The sequence below is a fragment of the Artibeus jamaicensis genome, unplaced genomic scaffold (assembly GCF_021234435.1).
Source record: "Artibeus jamaicensis isolate MK-2021 breed Jamaican fruit bat unplaced genomic scaffold, CSHL_Jam_final contig_391, whole genome shotgun sequence".
NCBI classification, from domain to species: Eukaryota; Metazoa; Chordata; class Mammalia; order Chiroptera; family Phyllostomidae; genus Artibeus; species Artibeus jamaicensis.
Genome location: NW_026521814.1, coordinates 28,499,552 through 28,522,011, shown reverse-complemented (window position 1 = coordinate 28,522,011; position 22,460 = coordinate 28,499,552). Strand labels below are relative to the sequence as shown.

Sequence of the window (22,460 nt, the reverse complement as noted above, 5' to 3'; positions counted from 1 at the left end):
TTTGAGAAGCAAGATTTCAAAAAAGAATTGGTTCAGTCTAAGCAATACCAAATATCCTAAAAATGTATTAACAAAAAAAGCTTTAAATTAATTTTTTTCCTGTGGCCCTGTTACCTTAAAGAGTCAGTTGGAGCAGCAGGGGATCTCTGTTCATTGGTCAAGATGACAGCAGAGGGAGGGTCTTACAGTGAGGGTACCTTGTCAAAAGGTGAATGGATAGGGCCCCAAGCCTGCCAAAAGGCGGAGAGATCATTGGATTAGGAAAAAGGCCCTCTCCTTTGTATCCCTGTAAGAACTTCAGGTGTGAACAGGAGGTTGAGATGGACTTTCAGATGGGAGACCACCATTCTCCCAGGTTTTACAGCACCTGAATAAACCTCTTTTCTTTTTGTACCAACACCTGCCTTGCAAGTTTAGTTTTTTGTTGCTCCAGGCAGCCAAACCCCAGTTTTTATAACAGTCCTCCTTGTTTATTTGGATACCACAGCTATAGAATTGGGGGGTGAAGGGTACCTTAATGTTTGACAATGAGATGTGGATTTGGTCAGCCGGGTGGGGCTTTCATGCTCTGAGTGGACGTGCACATGGTAGGCACTAAATGAACATCTGAAGAAATGTGCATGTGAATGACAATAAGACTCAGAGTAGACCTTTTTCTGACCTGATGCAAAACCAAAATGCTGAGTCACCAGGTTATTTGTGGCTACAAAAATATTATTGGCAAATGTCCTCGGCTATCAAATTCAGTTCCATCTGTAATTGAATTAGAGACCCGCATTCTTTTCTCCAAGGAAATTGGTGTACCAGACCCTGCCTTTGATACTGGATAGTATTAAACAAGATTTCAGCTAATGAACAAAGTTTCTACTTAAAAAAAAATGTCAGGGAAAAATATGTCAAGAGTCATAAGCATGAAAGAGTAGTAATATCATTATTTTCTATCTAACTAACTTAATAACTGGACAAACAATGAGAAAATTTCTGCCAAGCAAATACAAATGTTCTGTCCTGAGAGATTGAGTTAAAGATTTATGGAATCTTAAAGGGTCCAAAACAAATGCAAAAGGCATATTTTAGATGGGGGCAGTTATAGGTAGAAGAAAATCCTATGCAAACATGCATATGTTTTATGTCAAAAAGGAAAGAACCTATTTTTAAATGGCCAATATAACACCAGCTATTATTCCCCATGAGTAGTTGATGAATTTTCTAGAATTAGAAAATTGCCATTTGCAACTGGAACATGCACTTCCGGTCCCTTCCCCAACCCTGGACGCTCACTTGCACACACACAGGTAGGCCAGGATCTCAGTTCCCCTATGTGAAGAGCAGGACCAATAAAATGGCATTGGTTCATTAAGGCAGCATAAATATACAAAACAAAGTGGAGTCACTCATGTCAGTCAAAATGGCTGTCAATCAGCCATGACACTTTGGTTCAAGAAGGAAACTACCTAATTCAGAGCAAACACATCTGACAAAGAGACACACTTAAGATATTTGCCCATGTGGTCAAAGCAGCAATGTCTGCAGAGTGGGACCACCCATAGATAGGCTGCTGGGCAAATTCCACGCTTGCCATCCGGGTGCCAAAATATTTATCAGCAAGACCCAGAAGGGTGGAGTAGACAACTTTCAAAGTATAACTGAGGCAGGCTCCAGGCCACTGCTGAGACAGCCGAGTTCCACACACCAGAGTACTGCTCTACACAAAGCTGATAGCCCTTGCATTGGCTGATGGAGGCTCTGCCCTGCTGGACTGAGAACTTTGTCTGTCCTGTTGCCCACCTGGCTCCAGAGATCCTTCCTTACAAGATGCTGACAACTCCCTTGCCCACTGTGCTGTCTCCTGGACCTGCAGACTGAGACTCTGGGACTCGGGTTTGTTATCCCCCATTGATTGCTATGTGTTTTATATTTCTCTTAGATTGTTAGAGTATGAGTGGAATATTAAGATATGTTGGTGTTCTACTTTGAGGCATCCTGCGCTTAATAAAAACCTAGTAAATAGCATAGTTACTGTGTGTGACTCTTGTCTATTCCTTGATGCTGGGCTGCTCAGCAGGCAGCTGGCCAAACAGTTGTCTGGCTGACTTACAGGAAAGACTACATCACGAACACATGCTCATGACACTCCAGCCTGGATTCCTCAAGGTAACCAACTTTGCATGTCCCACCTCCCACACCAAATGTGGCACAGAGAAGGTGCTCATCAAACGTGAATCATGGAGTGGAAGAACATTTCTGCCCAGGCTTGCCAGAACAAAGCATTCAGGTAGGTGATCCTGGCCTTATCGTTTCTACTGTCTGAAGACTGAGGCTGTTAGACATGAGGCTTATTCCAGATTGTATGGTACTGACAAAGCCGTAACCTGAATTCAGATATCCCGTTCCTAGAATTATTTCTTTCAACTGCAAAAGAAAACCAGCTTATACATTTTCAGCCTCTGTTTAACATTATCAAAGTGAGTTTATTAATATATAAGTGTTATTTTCAAGTCTATATTTATTTTTTCCTTGTCTCATTCCCCAAATAATTCAAAGCAACCTAAGAGAATGAGAGAATGGGAAAAGATCACATCCTGAGAAATACTAGAAGCACCAGAGCTAGCATGCAGTGAGCTCTCTGTCCCAGGCAGGGCTCACGGCATTTAGCTCCCAGAAGGCACCAGACTGAGTCTGTGCCTTCTCTGTGCCAGACTCAGTGTGGGCTCATTGTTCTCAGAGCTATACATAGGTCAGCTGACTCAACACACACAATGACCCTGTGAGGTAAGTACTGCCATTGTCTCCATTGTACAATCACAGGAAACGAACCACAGAGAATTCCAGTAACATTCTCAGGTTGGGATATGAACTGTGTTCTGCCTCCTCTATATTCTCAGGATCTGTACTTCTCCAACCTCTCTCCAGATCCATTCCCTGGGAAATTATGAATGTACCTTCACACTGGTCCTAAGACCCAATCTGTAGCTCCCTCTCTTGGACTTATTATTATGCTTCCACTTTGGTAAATAAGTATTTATTAAGACCAGCATTTGTAAGAATTTTTTAGTTGTTCTCAGGAGGAGGTGAAATCCCTATTAAACCCGGGCTTAAATTGTGAGCTCCCTTATTTACAAGTTGTGTGAGCTCGGGCAAGGCACCTATCTTCTTCGTGTCTCAGTTTCCCCATCTGTCAATTTCAGGCAATATTAGTAACTAACATCTGTTTTGTGCGAGTGTGAAATCTAACCATAAATGAAAAGAACTTAGCATAGTACCTGGCACATAGTAATAACCAGTGTTAGCTATTATTATTATAAAAGAGTATAACACAATCAGATCTTTACTTTTAGGTCCCAGTGTGGCCACATTCTCAGAAGAGAATCTGAATCATCAGGGCTAAGAATATATAATCAGGCCTAAATAATAATCACTAACTGTTTTCAGCTTAGTGTTCACTAAACCCTAGCTTTTGGTTCAATGGCCTGACCTACATTTGATAATTCTAGTTCACCCAGATGCAGGTATCATGTGTTTTAAATTTTTATACCTACTTGTTTTCTAGGTCAGTATATTGTTTTTTAAATTGAGAAGCGTAATGCTAATCACAGAAATGAGAAATCATAGACATGTATAAAGGGAAAAAATCACTCATAACCTTGTCTTCTAACAACGGTGAGAATTGAATAAATCATAATTCTTGGTGGTGGCTCTCGTCATTGGTCACTCACGAACATCTTTTATTTTGTTTACTCATCATTATACAGCATAATGACCTTCTGCCCTGCTCGGCAGTGTTGCCGGTAACTGACTTGTATCCGTTTGTTTTTCCCCTGTGCACCCTGTGCCTTCCCGCCAGTGAGAACTGTTGTCGTCCCAAATTTTGTGTTCATCACCCATCCTTTTCTCCATTTGATCATGCACACACACACAGACACACATGCACAAGTATGTTGTCTAAATAGTACAATATTTAGTTTGGTTTGTTTTGATGTATTTAATGATAGAATATTAAGATTCATTTATGTTGGCTCACTTATATCACTGAAATTTATTCATTTAAAAACTTTTACCATGTACCTGTACCACGATTTATTTATCCTTTCACTTGTTAATGGGAATTTGGGGAATATATATATTTTTAGTCTTTTTTTTAAAAAAATAAGTATTTTCCAATGTTAAGATCAAATATAAAACACAATTTTGCTTCTGCCTTCTGCTTGCCTTTATGCTTTTCATTATATTTAACAATTTTCTTCTTTTATTAAGAATTTTAAAAATAACATCAACATTCAGTGGATATATCATATTTTACTTACTGACTTTGCTAAGGAGATCTCCAATAGATTCTGAATATCTGCCCAACTTTTGAAAATCAACCAACAAGAAAATAATGCCATTGGAGGCACAAAATAACAATTACTGAGCCTTGATTCAGTAAACATGTAGTTAGGGCTCTTCTAAGCAAAGAGAAATATTAAATAAAGGAATGCACTTGCAGGTCAGAAGATTTTGGGCAAAACGTGGGCGTCCAGACGTGTGCACAGTCCAGCAGAAGAACACACCTCTCCTGCTTGGGACCACTTTCCTTCTCCAATGTCATTCGTTGTCTGCTCAAAAGGGAGCGTGGGAAGTATGTGTTTGCTATATGTCCCGTCTACCGCCCTTCTCCTTCCTTACTAATGCAACCCAGAAAGTAGGCTGCCAAGTCCTTCAGGAGGGGCTAGCCCTCCCATTGTCCAGGATGTGAATCATGTTTCCATTCCCCTTCTCTGACTGGTTCAGAAATAAGTGAGTCATTCAATTCTTGCTAATGCCACCAGATATAAAGTCAGCTTGGAGATTTCTGGGGAAATATATCTGGAACTTAAAAAGGGACACATGAAAGAGTAATTGGGTCTTCCACGGTTTGGACATTAATGTTTAAGGATAGAGACCATTTTTGAACATGAGTGAGCCAAACCTCCATGCTGAGAATGTCGGAGCAGGAATTTGGGTAAAACCTGCATCTCTGATAATGTCTTTGACCTGTTGAAATATTGTGTTTTGCTGTATATGATGCACACCCACTGTTCTGTAAACATTATACATGGGATTATTATACCCATGATATGTAATCATTATACCCATGTATAATGTGAATCCTTATTTTTCCCTCAAAAATTTGGACAAAAAAGTGTGCATTATACATGGCAAAACAAAATATAGTAGCCAACCTAGAACATTTAGATCCTGTTATCTGTCTTTAACGTGAAGTAATGGAATCCTTAACCATTTAAGCCATTTCGAGATGAAGCTTTTGTTGCTTGCAGCAGAAACATCCAAACTAACACAAAAAGGTTGGGGACGTGTCTTACTCGATCACCAAAAAACATTAGTTACTTATTGCTGGGGCAACAAATTTTCACAAGTTTGGCTTAAAACAAGACAAATTTATTTTCTTATAGCTCTGGAGGTCAGAAGTCTAAATTCAAGCTCTTGACAGGGCTGAGTTCCTTCTGGAGGTTCAGGGGAGGATCAGTTTGCTTGTTTTTTATCTTCCATGATGGGCTGAACTCTTTCATTTGTGGGCTCGTCCTCCCATGCTACAACCTCTTACCTCCATCAGTACACCTCCCACTACTGACTCAGATCTTCTTCCGTCCTATAAGAGCATTGGACCTCCATGGATAGTCCAGGATAATCTCCCTACCTCCACATTTCTATCTTAATTGCATCTGCAAAGTCCCTTTTGCCATATAAGGATAACTAGTCACAGGCCCCAGGGATTGGTAATGGACCTTTCTGGGGGTAGGGAGGATCATTATTCAATTTACCATGTCATGTAAACTGAACCATCCTCAGAGACAAAAAGGATGACAGCGGCTCTTGCAGTTGGAGCACCCATGCACACTTGTAGGGGAAGGAGTGGGACAAAGACGTTGCTGATCTGCAGCTATTGTCCCACTTGTATCACTGGTCTCAGCCATAATCTTTCTCTTTGCAAGTAATTGTCTCTTCATTTTTACCTGCAGCCTTAATTTTGCTCTAATGATCAAGCCTTCTTGCCTCATCTCCATAATGGCATTTGACATTCACATTGAATTTTCACTCTGTGCACTATTTTGAGCTTTATCTGCTCTAACTTAATTATTGAAAAACCCTGAAATTGTTACTACTGCTATACCCATTTAACAGATGAGCAAATTCAATTGCAATGGTCTCAAGTAACACAGCTTATCATGAGTGCTGATTTTCTCTGCTTATATAGGAGCTAATAGCCTGTGGCTTTGAGACACTCCTCCAGAAATTGAAAGTAAATTCAGGTTCTTATTGAAGACCAATGAGGATGCGTTTAGTTGCAATTTCCACCAGACCCAATGGGGTTTAAACAATAAGGGGTTTCTTCTTCTCCCAATGAAGTCCAGAGGGAGGGCTGTGGGCGGGTTAATTCAGCTGCGCAGTCATGTCAAGACTCCTTTCATTAGGGAGGAAAGCCTTTTTTCCAAATCCCCACAACAGTGGTTTTTTTTTTTTTTTTGGTTTGATCCCCATACCAATAACTGACCAAGGAGAATGGCCAGTCATGACTCATCCCTGGGCCCGAGCCTGACTGCTCTCAGTACATTGCTGCCTGCTCCCTGAATGAGGCCAGGGGTCCATCAGCAGAAGGAAGAGAGCAGGAACCAAGGGGGCCCACCATCCCAGGGATATGCACGCCCGCAGAGTGCTGTCTAACAGCATCTGAAACGACAGCTCTGTAACCGATTCCGAGGTACCTCCTGCCACATGGAGCTGCTGCACCCCAGGACCACTCACTGTTGGCTCCGGACAGACTTCCCAGCTGCCCCTCAGCGGGGCCTGGGGTGGCAGCCCACGAGGTGGGGAGCGCTCTCACTGGGGCTGAGCGGAGTGTCGTTGGAAGAGGCGTTTGACTCTGGCCTTATCAGTGCCACCCAGAGGGTGCATGCAGTAAACACTTCTGGTCAACTTTGAAAACAGCATCTTTTATAAAGAAGGAGAAAGTTCTCATCGTGGGCCAAATATGCACCTTTGCAGACAACGACCTTTCATATTTGCTGGAATTTTCTTTGAAATTACTTTCTACATTTCCCCCAAAATAACCTCTTTCACCAAAAGTAAAGCACAGGGCCCCTAATTTACCTCTCCTGAGCAGAGCAGGGCTGAGTCACAGACAGGGGACCCCGGCCCTCACTGCTGAGTGGCCTCAGGACATCAGGCCAGAGCTCGCTGTCACACAGATCAGTCCCTACTGGTGTCACAGGCAAGCTCTGGACATTGAGTGGTAGGTCCTAAATTCATTATTTTATTATTTTATTTTATTCTACTCTATTTTTAATCCTCACCTGAGAATATGTTTATTGATTTTAGAGAGAGAAGAAGGCAGATGGGAAGAGACAGAGAGGGATAAAATTGATCAGCTACCTCCCGTACACATCCCGACCAAGGATCGAACCCGCAACCTAGGTACGTGCCCTGATGCAGAATTGAACCAGTAACCTTTTTAGTGTATGCAATGACACTCCAACCAACTGAGCCACTTGGCTAGGACTATCCTGATTATTGAACCAATTGTTCCTGTATCAAGGTTTTTGTTGTTGTTGGACCATGACCACGCTCATTTCTTCAGAAAAGTAGAGTGCTTAGCCTGGAAGTTCAGTAGAATAGGCGTGTCGACGAAAATCAAGTGAGTGCCCTTTCCGTCTGAACATCCACAGCTAAGAGCAGCCTGGTCCCCATTCGTCAGGAACTGGATGAAAAGCTGCAGAGGACTCCTGCTGCAGAGGCGCACCGCACACCTCTGCACACCGAGGGCCGGGTGGGCGGGCTGGCATGTTCAAACTAGTAAGGAGGCAAGTGGCAGGGAACACCTCTTGTTCTGACTTCAGGCTGCAGCACTGTGTCTCTTCTCCAGGGCCACTCCTGCTTTCTCCGTGTGGGTCAAAGTCTCCGGGAGTATTGCCCCTCAGCAGGTTCGTGGTGCCCTTTGTACAGGTGATGTCCTCCTTGTATCGGAACCAAAGGGTGTTTTACATGTGAATACAACACTGCAATGTGTCCAAGATGTTCCTGATAAATCCTAATGAACCGTCTTGTGGGTCAGTAGTCAAGGAGGAAGTTAAAGGGGGAAGTTTTGATTTGGGTAGATATTAAGAGCTTTTTGTGGCCCATTTGGTTAGATGGGTGACTCCACAGGTCACTGCTCTGGGCTGTGGAACAGTGGAAGACAAAGTGCTATACACGGTGGAGTCACCTTCACTCTGTTGTTGCTTTCACTGGGGTCCAGCAGGACTGGGCTAAAGTGCTCAGACGCCAGGACGTCTGAGGAAGTCTTCTGCATGCTGATCATCCACACGGAAAGCTAAGAGAAGTTCTGGAAACAGTCTATTTTCTCTTCCTCTCTGGCGCCCACCCCCATCGCTGCCCCCTCCAAGTAACGCTCCGTCTGAAATTGCCCTCACGGCCTTGTAAGTCACACAGTGCCCTGCTGGCAGGTCTAAGATAATTTCTCTAATTGAAAGAGAGAGGTTATCTGATTTGCCTAGTTTAGCATGAGTCACTTGTATGCCTGAGAAAGCGAAGTCCTAGCCTCTGATACTGATACTAGAAACTGCACAGAAGGAATGAGTCCCTAGAGTTTAGAACACACATCAGGAATCTCACACCAGTGGTGCCCTGGCTGTTCAGAGGCATGAAACAAGATTCAAAACTCAAAGGTGAAGGTGATTGTGGAAATCCCAGATTCTATTAGAGAGGTGTTTTGAGTACATAACATATTGAACTTTAATATTATGAGCTTGAAGGAAAATATTTCCTTTGTAGTAGGAAGCCTCTGTTATGTTTTGGAGAAATTTTCCTGTAAATCATTTAACAGCTGCTTTACTCTGAGGCCTTGAAATTCTATCCTTTCAATTAGGTACATATGCTTTTGTTTTTGGAAACTTCACATGCTTCTCTTTACCAAAATATCAGCTCCTGGGGAGGATTTAATAGAGGCTGGCCCGACAAGAATTGTTTTTGAGCAACCCTTCTGCATATCTTTAACTATATACCATGCCCTGTGTAACACCCTATGTAAGATTATTACTAAAAATCCAAAGAGCCAATCTATACAGATAATGTTTTGTGACAAAAGAAAATGTTAACCATCTCTTAACATAGGAGCATCTTGTATCTGTGATTATAGTAGATGCTAGTAGTAGTATAATTGTGTGTGTGTGGAGTGGCAGGGTGGAAAGGCATGATGGGACAAAGTCTTGGCAGAAATATGACCAGTGGAAATTCTCTTCTGTACAAGGCAGATGGCAGATTCCCTTGACAGAGGTGAGACCCTAAATAAACACCTGTGAAAGGATATAGAAAGAGAATAGCTTGCTCAGTGCCACATTACTGAAATGAACCTGCAGTTCTCCAAGTTTGTTCCACACAAGTGTCATCTGGAATGTACATGTGCTAGAACAAAGTCATAATGTGTTGATTTCTAGAAGGGGCTCTTGGACAAGCAGCATTAAAAAATAGGGAAAAAATGAGGCTGGAAATTCACCAAGCATGACTCTAGGTCACGGGGCAGAGTTATTGAAATCCCCTAAGAGAGGAAGATTCCCATTGAGCAAGAAGGAAGTGGCCATGGAGAGGGAATGGTAAATGGCTTTGCTCTGAGGGGCCATCTGGCCCTGGTCACAGTGTCTCACTGGCCGGGAATGTAGGAAGGCAAGTGGCTGGCTTGGAGTAGAGTAGGTCAATGAAGGAGTTTTCAAGGAGATTTTCCACGCCAATTTAGAGAGAATACAAGCAGGAGAAGGGCCATTTATGAAAACTTTTGCAGTAGATAGAAAGTTTGCAAGTCATTGGGGAACTGGTTTCGATTTTGGCTAATTCGGTGATTTTGATGAAGAATAACCCCTCATTTTTGGAAACTATATGTATTGACATATTAAAAGTCAATACATAAAATAGCTCTGAACCACTCAGACCATTGGAGATAAAAAAAATCTCAGCTTGATTACTGAAAGCAATTACATTGGAGGGTCTGACCGAGATGAGGTTAATTAGACTTGCTAACACTCCTCCGTCCATCTTCACCTTGATTCACACCCCCCACTACACACACAGGTTCAAAACTCCATAGAATGGCACATAGAACTCAGGAGAGCCCTATAATTATGATCTCAGTTTTTCTAAGAAGGATACGACTCAGGAACAGCCACATCGAAGGGCTGCCTTAGGCAAGGCAGTGAGAGGTGGAGGAGTGTGAGCACAGAGCTGGTGTGTACTCTGCACTAGCTCATGTTTGCAGAGCACGCTCTCACCCATGATTCATGTCACGTTAGTTTGGGCATGGAGAGAAGAAACAGAGTAAATTTCTAGTTGTTACAGATTTTAAATAGAGAAGAGTTACTCAAACAGAACTAATGGATTTCATCCACTACTGAGTAGGGAGTAGAATAGGACAAAGGAATGACTTATATGAGTGAAGTTCATCTATTTTTTTTAAATCTGCACTTTTTCACATGGTAGCACATATAGAAAATTATATTATTCATACATGATAGTAGTAAAAAAAATGGATGAGTCTGCTTGAAGTTGAAGAAGCAACTAACTTAGGGCTCTTATTTTACAAGCTTCCGAATCTCCGGTTCACCTGCACCCGTTCTGGGTTCCCCCGTGTGCACTGCTGTGGGGTCTGGACAAACCGACCTAAGGCATCTGCTACCTATTTTCTTTCTCTACTTGAAACAATTATAGGTTTTCTTCTTTAATTTGTTAACGGAAATAATTCTCTGATGCCAGCTCAGTGTCCTACAATTCAATTTAATTCTGCCACTAACTACCTCATGTTCGTGTGTACCCCACATTTGTGTGTACCCCAAGGTTAAGGGCTACGTGCCACAGACTGTCCTCCCTTTAGACACCAGTCACGAGCCGCGTTGCCTTGACTCCCCACTGTGGATTCCATAACCCATACAATGACTCAGCGAACTCAGGAAAGCTCTGCGATCACCATCACGGTTCTGTTATAAAGGATACAATTCAGGGGCAGCTAAATGCAAGAGCTGCCTTGCAAGGTGGCAGTGGCAGAGGCGTGCAAGCACAGAGCCCCCCCCCCCCCCCGTGCACTCTCCAGGCCTGCCACCGTCCCAATGCAGTGATGTGCTCACCCGCTGGAAGCTTCCCGAAACTCGCTGTTCAAGAATGTTTTATCACAGTTTCATTAAATAGGCATGATCGATGAACTCACTGACCATTGGTAATGGAACTATCTCCAGCCCTCCTCCCGCAGGCTTCCCTCCCCTGCCCAGCGGTGCAGCAGGGGGACTGAAAGTTGAAACACACTCCAGTGCTTAGTGTTTCCAGCCATCAGCTCCCATGCTGAAGGTGTAGTAGAAAGGGGCTCATTGTGAATAATAAAAGACATTCCTATCCCTCAGGAAATTCCAAGGATTTTATGAGCTCTGTGCCAAGAACACGGGACAATGACCAAATATATTTTTATTATACCACAATGAGGTAAATTACATTAATAGATTTAATGTTAAACAATTCTTGCATTGTAATATTTTATATACTATTTAATTTGGCCTACTACTGTTTTGTTTGGGTTTTTTTCCATAGTGAGAATGGCCTATGATTTTCCTTGTTCATCTTGTCATTGTCTAATTGTACCAGCAAGGACCAGTGGGGCTTATTAAATTAGTCGAGATATTGCCCTATTTTTCTAGTCTTTGGAAAAGTTTAAGATTAGAATAAGTACTTTGACTGTTTTGTTTTACATATAGAACTGTCTGAGCTGGTGTTTACCTCTTTTAATTATGGGTTTAATTATAATGATAATTATAAGATCATTCGGATTTTCTCTTTCTTCTTGAGTCTGTTTTGGTAAGTCATTTTTTTCTAGGAATTTGTCCACATCATTTAGGTTTCAAACATGTGGACATAACATCATAATGCTTTCTTCTTGTATTTTAGTATTTGCTGCAATTGCACATATGTCCTTCTTTTCCATTTTATTGTGTTTTATTTTTGTCCAGAGTACCAAGGCAGAAGCCACAGATGACACTTCAATGGAGCTTTTGCTGTGAGGTCTAGAGAAACTATTCTTCTTTCACATACTTAGGGACGGCACTAATTCCCACCATCTGTCCCCATACCCCTCCTCAGCCCACGATGTGATACTTGTTTTGATATACCTTCTCTGCTTGGGGTGCAGGGAAGTTCCAGAGACTTCTACTTGGCCTTCCCAATATGATATGTGGAGTTCTTACCCCACAAACTGAAGACCCAATGAGGTTTTGCTAACTGTCAAGTACACTAATCCCAGTTATGCAGAGAAAAAAATCAGTCAACATAAACAGAACAAAAAGTAATTGTAATGGTGCAATTTGTAGATAGGACTTTAGAAACACTATTCTAAATATACTCAATAATTGAAAGAAAAGCTAAATCTATTGAAAGAACAACACACAAAGAATCTCAATAGAGAAACTGAATCTTTTTTTAAAAAGGTTTTATTTATTTATCTTTAGAGGGGAAGGGAAGGAGAGAGGGAGAGAAATATCAATGTATGGTTGCTTCTCATGTGTCCCCTGATGGGAACTGGCCTGCAACCCAGGTATGTGCCCTGACTGGGAATCAAACCACGATCCTTTGGTTTGCAGGCCCGTGCTCAATCCACTGAGCTGCACCAGCCAGGGCCAGAAACTGAATCTTTAAAAAAGGAGTCAAATAGAAATTCTAGAACAGAAAAATATATTACAGAGAATAAAATTGTCATAAGATAGGTAAACAATGCAAAAAAAACCACAAAAACTTGAAGACAGGGCATAGGAACTATCAAAATGGAAGTGCAGAAAACAACCCCCCCAAAAAAAAAGTGGACAGGGTCTTAGAGACCTGCAGAACAAACAAAGCAATGAGAATATATATGGGGGGTGGAGTAGAAAATAATACAATGACTGGTAAATAATAACACAAGGATAAACTGCGTTTTGTGCACTCACAATTGTAAACCTAATTTTGCCCCATCCTGTATATTTGGATTATCAGAGGGATAAAGTATAGGTTGAAACAGATAGATATTTAAAGAAATACTAGTCAAATTTTTCATCCAGATTGGATGAAAAATATAGTTCAAAACATTAGTGACATGAAGTGAGATAAACACGAAATCATATCAAAACAGATCTCATAATCCAATTGCTAAAAATGCATGTAAAAGAGAAAACATTAAAAGCAGCCAGAGGAAAGGCCCTTTACATATTGGCGAACAATGTTAATGATATTTGCAACTTCTCAGTAAAAACACAAGCCATAAGCAAAGGGCAGTTTAGGCCTTTTACTTGGACTGCCTCAATCCATGTGCGCTAATTCAGAGACCCTGTGTGTTACTGGAGAGTCTCTGTATGGTGCTGCTTTTAGCCAGCCTCTATCCACAAGTTTCTGGCTTAAACCCGAATAGTAAGACATGACCATACCACATATTATGGAAATCATGTATCAGGTAAAAAATGGTCTTAAATTTGTTGGCATACTTCAATATGTGTTCTAATTAATCATCAATGCTGCTTCATATCTATAAGTACTCTTAGTGCCCTGGCTGGGTAGCTCAGCTGGTTAGAGGGTTGTCCCCATATGCCAAAGTTTTGGGTTTGAGCCCCAGTCAGGACGCATACAAGAAACAACCAATGAATGGATAAATATGTGGAACAACAAATTTCTCTCTCTCCCTCTGGCTCTCTCTTTCTCTAAAAAATCAATAAATAAAAATTTAAAAAATAATAAAATGACTCTTAGCTAATGACCTAGTGCATTTAGAAAACAAATATTAGTATAAGAAAAAAAGATACATGGCATAAATAAATCACTTCAAGGTATCTTGAGAAAGAAATATTAAGAACTCGGTTATAAACACCAAGAAGAAAACAATAATCTGATTTAGAAAAAATAAGTAAAGCATATGACTTTATTCATACTGTGAAGTTAAAGCTGAGGGAAAACTTAGAAATATTGCTTCCAGATAAAATGGTTTATACCACGTGATTATTAAATATTTTATTGTAGGAGAATACTTAGTGGCAAGGAAAATGGTTATGATATATGATTAAATATTTTTATTTTTATTTTTTTTGAAAGATTTTATTTATTTATCTTTAGAGGGGAAGGGAAGGAGAGAGGGAGAGAAACATCAATGTATGGTTGCCTTCGTGCATCCCCTGCTGGGAACTGGCCTGCAGGGAACCGGCCTGCAACCTGGTATGTGCCCTGACTGGGATTCGAATGATTAATATTTTTAAAAACAAGCCCCATAATAGTAACGGGCAAACTGTCACCCAGTGATGACAGATGGAGAGAGAGGTCAACCAACAGTTAGGTGGATATAGAACAGCAGACACACTGATGGGATACAAAAATATGGACGGTGATAAAGTACTAGGTTTAAATATGTTTAAAATTTTCTTCCTTGTGCCTTTTCACATGACATTATACAATTTCTGTAATGAACATGGATCTGTAGTTTTGGACAGTAGGGCAATGAAAGGGGAAATGAGCACAAGAGAGGTATTCAACTGAGACAAAGGATAGGAGGGAGCAAGGACTCAGGGGCCATAAGTCTCCAGGTGATGAGCCGCTGGAATGAGATCTGATGGGAGAAGGTACCAGCAGAGCTCTCTACAGGTTGTGGACAGGGAAGGAAGACGAGTCAGGAAGTGCGAGAGAACTAGAAGAATGAGGCTAGGCAGTCACGCAAGCCAGGAAGGATATAATTTTAAGGAGGATGTAATAACCGCATCACATTTTGAAGAGTAATTAAAAAATGAGAAGTGGGTCAAGGTCACTAGTGATATTAAGGCTCTCTCAATGGATTGTGACTATCGAAGCCAGATAATAGAGGATTTTCAAGGAGATCAGTGGCAAGGAAATGGGAAATGGGTTAAATAGGTAGAGACCACCCACTTGAGGATCTGGGATATGAAAGGAAAGAGGAATGGTACAGAATTTAGAAGAAAGTGTCCATTAAACATTCAATTTAGCAGCTAAGAGATTTTTGAGTGACTAAAAACAGAAGGAAAGGAGTCTCTTTTCATTTTTTCTGCATTTCCTTTTAAAAAACTTTTGCTACTACCTGAATATTCTTTTAAAATATATTACCATGAGACTCTTTTGAAGATAATGTTTCTTCAACTATTATTAGTATTCGAAGGTGCATTCTTTTATTGTCCTCTAGAAGAACATGTGACCTTGCCCAGGTGCTCCTTAAAGGAAAGGTAGGACCACCCCAAAGAAGGGTCACACTGCAAGTGAGTCTTATCACGGAGCTGCTAAGTAGTCAAAATTTAGGATTATGACTTTTCTATGTTGTGGTTTGACACTTGGGACAGGTGATCCATTTCACCTGTCATTCTGTACCCTTTATGACCTTGAAGGACATTCTCATTCCAGCTTCACCACCCCTTTATTCTGCAGTTTAAATATAAATAATAAGAACTCACACAACTCCACTCCAAGAAGACAAAAAACCTAATTAAAAAATGTGCAAAAAACTTGAACAGACACTTATCCAAGGAGGACATACAGAGGGTCCAGAGGCACATGAAAAGATTCTTGGCATCACTAGCCATCAGAAAGATGCAAATTAAAATCACAATGAGACACCACTTCACACTGGTCAGAATGGCCAACATAAATCAACAAATAAGTGTTGTTAGAGGATGTGGAGAAAAGGGAAACTCTAGCGCACTGTTGGTGGGAATGCAGACTGGTGAAGCCACTGTGGAAAACAGCATGGAATTTCCTCAGAAAACTAAAAAGGGAACTACCTTTTTACCCAGCAATTCTGCTGCTGGGATTATACCCTAAGAGCCCTGAAACACCAATCCAAAAGAACCTATGCACCCCAATGTGCATAGCAGCACAATTTACAATAGCCAAGTGCTGGAAGCAACCTAAGTGCCCATCAGCAAATGAATGGATCAAAAAACTATGGTACATTTACACAAGGAAATTCTATACAGCAGAGAGAAAGAAGGAGCTCCTACCTTTTGTAACAGCATGGATGAAATTGGAGAGCATTATGCTAAGTGAAATAAGCCAGGTGGTGAGGGACAAATACCATATGATCTCACCTTTAACTGGAACATAATCAACAAAAGAAAAAAGCAAACAAAATATAACCAGAGTCATTGAAATTAAGAACAATCCAACAGTAGCCAGAGGGGACAGTGGGGAGAAGGGTTTTCAGGAACTACTGTAAAGGACATGTGGACAAAACCAAAAGGGAGGTGAAAGCAAGGGAGGGAGGTGGGTTTGGAGGGGGTGGGGGGGAGGGGTGGGGAGAAAATACAGACAACTATAACTGAACAACAATAAAATCATTTAAAAAATAAAGTGAACACCACTAACATAATTAATTACATTAAACTTTAAACTTATAAATATCAAAAACATCCTAAAAGGGATCTAACACAATGTATTTGTGTAGCCTGAAGTTGAAACTTGTGTTTATAAAAAGCATATAAAACACTATGCAAGAAATAAGTGGGTGTGTTTCATTAAAAAAATATGAATAATGATAAAACTTCATTGTGTCAGTTCTATGTGTGTAAAAATGGAGTTATGCATGGCATAGGGGTGTCAAATTATCATTCATACATTTTGTGACCAGTAATAAGAATTGACTAATGGGTTTAAAGAGAAGAAATGTTTTGCTGGTGATGAAAATGTTTACATACACTCCCGTGGCCATAGTATATCTGTAAGTGAGGACCATCACTTCATGGAAATGAATCTGTTCTGAGAGTGACTACTCATCAAAAATCATGGCATGAATACCAGAGTAAACAGCACAAACACAAGCATCATATGTATACTTTTCAGTTCTTTCTTTTTAAGAATCTATAGTATAAAGAAAAGAAATAATTTTCAGAGGCTGTCAGCAGAATGCTTGAAACCTATCTGCACACGTATCCCTGTGAAGTCTATTGCCAAACCGCATGGAGCAAAGGAAGTGGAAAGAAAACTGACGTGGGAATACACCCAAGTCTGTACTGATGTCTGCTTCCCATAGAGCGCTGTGACGGGTGTTAAAGGGAAGCATCACGGTGTACGACTTAGGAGCAACTGTGCCTCACAGGCATCATCAGTCTGGTTGGGAGATACATGCAAGTGAAATGGTCAAGCAGGAATGCAAGGCATCGATTGCCAGATGATTGAATTGTTTAGGTGTTAGGAGAGATGAATTTATTCAGGCTGGGAAGGTTTCCTGGAGGAAGGAAGATTTGAACTGGACCTTCGTGGGAGGTGGGAAGGTGGAATTTGCACTTGTGGAAAGAAAGGGGAGGTCATCCTTTTCAGGGGTAACAGTCATCACCAGACTTCAGTGCCCCCTCGCTGTTCCCCCTGCCCACGAGCCCACGTTTCAGACCAGGAGATCCCTGGTGAGGTCCTCCCTGTGGCCCAGTCTGGTAGAGCACAAGGCAACAGTTCTGATGACACTCCATACTCCGGGTCACATGAATCTGGGTCATGTTCTGTACATATCACCAGCACACGACAAATACTTCAGAGCACGTAATCTATGAACACGTGATTTTATAAGGTCATTTTATAAAGCATTTCACTTGGAAGGAAAGAGGAAGGTCTAGTGAACCTAGAATGCCTGCTTTTCACTAGGAGCTAAACTGGATGTTGCTCATGCAGTATCTGAATCATTCCCCACAAGAATTTTAAAAGGCTATGTTTCTAATTTGGAGAAAAGAAAATGCTAGTTCAGGGACTAGCAAGGTAACTTATTTACCTTCACCAACCAGTCGAGTCCAAGTCAGGATTCTTTTTGAGATAGAATTCATGTGTATCATTGTATTAGTTTTCTTTGCACACCATAATGACTTGATATATGTACATATTGTGAAATGATTATTACACTAAGTTTAGTTAACATCCATGTAAAGTCAGGATTCATACCAGCTCTGACTCCAGAAAAAAATCCTCTTTTCCTTTGCTATGTTCTTCCCTAGAGACAGAAAACACATTTTCTCCTTTAACTACCAGCACTAAAGTTACAGAAAAGAGGACTTATTAAATTAGTTACAAGGTCAAATAAAATATTTGGTAGGCTAAGAACTGCTGGATAGGGCTCTCCTTCAACCTTTGGTCAGGAAAAGAGGACAGCCTCACAGTATGTTCTTTGGAAAGATTACCAAAGTCAATAAAGAGAAAGTTTTCTAGCTGCTGCAAGCAATCATGAAAACACTACATATCTATGCGATTACCTAGCAAAGTCAAAGAGTATTTTATTGGGCAAATAAAAAGTCCAGAATGAAGTCAGTGCCAATGACCTTTATGCTACCTGAAAAACACAGTGTGATGTGAAATACAGCACATTCCCGAAGTCTTTAGACAGAAGGTCGAGAGTCAACACTTTTGACACTTTGGCTTACAGTGAGCATATTACCAGAATTCCTTGGGTTACTTGCATATTTCTTCAAATAAAAATTAACTGGCTTTTATATTATTGCTTTGCACTGCACAAGAGAAAAATGACTAAGGTATCATGTGAAAATATGGCATACAAAATAGCCTTTTAGTAAAACCTGGTTTAACAAAGAACTTGGGTTACTTTCCAAGCATGTGTAATCTATTTGAGCTTAATACATAAATAACTTCTTAATTATTGCAAAAATATCAAAATTTAAGATATTCTATGATTCCATGGTAACTGAACTGTTCTATAGAGGAAAAAAAAAAAAACCAAACCCCAAGGTTTTTCTCTCTGACTTGCAGGTGAATATATCTCCCTCTAGTGTTCTAAGAAACCAAATGCAATCATTTGTATTTTTCCAGATCTGGTTGTGATTAGTGGAAGGTCAATGCGCAGTAATAAAGCAGCACTGTTTTTTGTTTTTGTGGGAATTGGTCCATATATAGCTCAGTATTTTCACAAACAAATACCACATGCATGAATTGTCAACCACATTTCGTAAGTTTCTAGAATCTAAGGTATCTGTTGTAACTCTAACTTTGTACTCCTATAACTCTTTGTTAAAGGGTTGGAAAAATATGTAACTTCTAACTTTTAAGTGTCCAGAAAGAGAAAAGGGATCCTTGGGGCTCGATCCCCGGAACACCTTTCTTTCTGTTTCCAGTTACTCTCTCTGTCCCATGATGATTTCATCTAAGCTCATGGCTTCGGTTAGCATCTATCTACAGATGAACTTCTAAACCTACACCCTTCCCAGAGCTGCCCTCGAGCTGCGTGGCTCCCTGCCTCCTCCACATCTCACGTGGGTCTCTAATTGGCATCTCAAACGAGGTGTCTGAAGACCACTTTTTTCCTGTACCTTTCAGCATGTGTCTTCCCCACCCCACCTCAAGTTCCTCACCTTAAAATTTCTAGCATCTACCAAGTAGCTCAGCAAAAAAAACCCCTAACAATCTTTTTAACTCATTCTTATTCCTTACATTTAGTCCATCGGCAAGTCCTATCAGGTTTTACTCTGAGATATATCCCTGATTTGTCCCTTTTGCTCCATCTGCATTACTTCCCCCAAGTTCAAGCCCTGGTTGTTACTTCCCTGACCTACTCCAATAGGGTCTTCTTTTTTCTTTGAAGGGTGAGTGGGAAGTTTATGTTATTATTATTTTTTATTGACTTTATTAGGTTGACATCGGTTCACAAAAGCACACAGGTTTCAAGTGTACAGGTCAATAAAACATCATCTGCACACTGTATCGTGTGCCCCTTACCCCTAGCAAAGTCTTTTCCTGTCCCCTGCCACCCACCCTTTGCCACCTCCACCTACCCTCCCCAGCCCCCTTTCCCTCTTGCCGTCATCATCACACTGTTGTCTGTGTCTATGTGTTATATACATGGGTTTCTTTTTCACTTAACCCCTTCACTTTTTTCATCCAAGTGCCCCTTTCCCTTCGCCTCTGGAGCTGTCAGTCTGTTCCTTGTGTCCATGCCTTTGTTTCTATTTTGTTCATCAGTTTATTTTTTCCATTAGATTCACCAAAATCTGGAAACAGCCCAAGTGCCCATCAGAAGAGGAGAAGATTAAAAAGCTGTGGTACATTTACACAGTGGAATGCTACTTGGTTGTAAAAAAAAGAATGGAAACCTTACCTTTGGCGACAGCCCGGATTATCGCGCTAAGTAAAGTAAGCAATAGGCTCTTACTTGACCTTCCTGCTTCCCCTGTGGCTCATTTCAATTCATGGTTTCCCCACCTTATTAAAATAAAATCCTTCCTCACCACGTTCCTTGCGTCCTCCAGGCCCTTGTACACGTCAAGCTCACGCTCAGATTTAAACCTTCCCACTAGCTCGCCCACTTCTTGGGAAACCCGTTCATAACATCTTTAAAGGCCTAGCTCCTTTTTTGTCATTCAAGTTTTATCTCAAATGCCTCTTCCTCAAAGAGACTTTCCCTCGAATACAATATCTCCAATACCCTGTTTTATTTTCTTGTCTTTTTCTCCATCTGAAATACATAATGTATTTACTATTATTCATATAGTATTGCTTTCTTGCTAATTTTGTTTCCCTCTCAGGAGCTGGGATCTTGGCTGCACCTTTATCCCCTAGGCCAAGAACAACAGCACCTGGGCTGAAGCAGGCACTCAAGAAATATTCGTTGGTTGAACAAAATGAGGAAGATGAAGACAAGTGTTTTCCTCATCTTTGGAGTATGTTTTCAGAAGAGAAAAGAATGGGCAGAGGAAAGAATTCCAGTCTGGATTGTGCTTTAGGTTTTACGATAGATTTTTCTCAGCACCATACCATGCCCCACAACAGTAGGACTCGTGGACAACAGTGTGGCTATTGCTGGGGTGGGCGGGGTGGGGTGCTGGGGGTGGGATGGGGGTAGGAGAGGGGATGGGTGGGAGTGGAAGAGGGTACAAGACCGATACATGGTGATGGGGGAAAAAAGCTGCCATGTTGCCTCAAAAGGAGCACTTCTAACTCTTACCAGTGCTCCTTCCTTCCACACATGCTAAAGTTTCCAAAGCAGGAGGTAGAAATTAAGTAGTAACAAATAACATCATAAGCCATAGCTCAGCAGCTGCATAAGCTTACACATTTTAAATGAAAATATCTTCTCATAAAAGATTCCCTAAGAATCAGCACAAATTTGGACATAAAATCCTTAAGCAAGCATTTGGTTCATGTCTAATCATCTTCGCAAAAAACACCCCAAACCACGAGAGAAACACAAGATCATAAATACCACTGAACTTGACATCCGGGAAACCAAAATATCGACACCTCAATTTCTGTTCTCCATTTGGTCTTTCATATTTGGTTAACTGAGGTAACAAGTTTCTGTTCCCAGACACCTTCTCTTAAAATGGACTTCCTTATTTGTAGGTAGGTTAGCAGTCAAAAGCATACAGATAGCTCCACCCAAATTAAACACTAAGAGAATCATCAGTGAGACAAGTAACATGTCTTTCTTTAATTTGAGGGATCCAGGAGTCTACCACATGTGACCTAAAATTTATTTCTAACATTATATATATGTACTAGAAATAACATTTGATATATATATAATTGTATTTTATTTATTTATATATACATATATCTTCTTGTCAGGGCTTTGAGCTGACCTTAACCTTAATAGTGAGGACAGGAATTATATCTCAGCCTCAGCCTGGTTGGTGACATTGATTACTGTCAGAATTACTATGGGAATTAAGTCCCAGGAGCCACATTTCTCTTGCTGACAGGGATCGCAATAAGTGCCAAATACAAAAGAATTCTTTGCCAATTTTTATCAAATTGTTTTTACATTTCAAAATGTTGGCAAAGTGCCCTACAGCAGACAAATTTTGACACAGGATTCTGCCAATAAGAACTCGATCCCCAGGGGAGCTTGAGATGGAGGTTTAGCAGAGACAACGCAGGAAGTCAGAATACCCTGATCGTTAAAAAAAAAATTCAATTAGAGACACAGCAGACTAAAGAAGGAAAGTTGGCTGGTGGGGCAGGGCAGAGGGGCAGGGCTGACTTTTTCAGGCTGATCTCTGCCTGGGCTGTTGCTGTGAATCTTTCTACCCCTGGTTGGCCTGCTCCTGTGGACTCATACCCTCTGTGAAGCAAGCCAGTTCGTGTTGGATTTCAGCCAAGAACCCGAAATGCCTTCTGAACACCTGGGAACTGCTGGGACTAGTTCCTTTGGCAACACATTGACAGCCACTTTAACCAATCAGGTCTTCATGTCTCCTGGTTATTGCATGTGGTGTAAGCTCTTGAGGCAATTTTTTCTGCTTCTCACATGTCCTAAGTGCTTTTCGCTGCTTCTTGGCTGACTCAACCTTCTAGTACACTCTGCTGGCTTTCAGATCTCTTCACTCTGCCCCGGGCCATGAAAGCACTCTACGTCTTCGCCAGTGCTCCGAACCCTACCCCACCTCCAGGATTTCACTGAAATTTGACTGTCCCCGAAGGCTGTTTCTGCGAGGATTTTCAGTTTTTCCGCA

At 41.1% G+C, this 22,460-nt stretch overlaps 1 protein-coding gene across 1 annotated transcript; it reads left to right on the top strand.

Annotated features, from left to right (window-relative positions):
- The first annotated feature begins 1,662 nt into the window (after positions 1–1,662).
- LOC128627426 (uncharacterized) lies at positions 1,663–22,408 on the top strand. Its single transcript, XM_053665245.1, has 6 exons — positions 1,663–2,275; positions 4,487–4,618; positions 7,357–7,452; positions 19,986–20,048; positions 20,532–20,666; positions 22,323–22,408. The coding sequence occupies exons 1-6, from the start codon at positions 2,047–2,049 to the stop codon at positions 22,406–22,408; spliced, it is 741 nt and encodes a 246-aa protein (XP_053521220.1). The 5' UTR covers positions 1,663–2,046.
- The last annotated feature ends 52 nt before the right edge of the window (positions 22,409–22,460 follow it).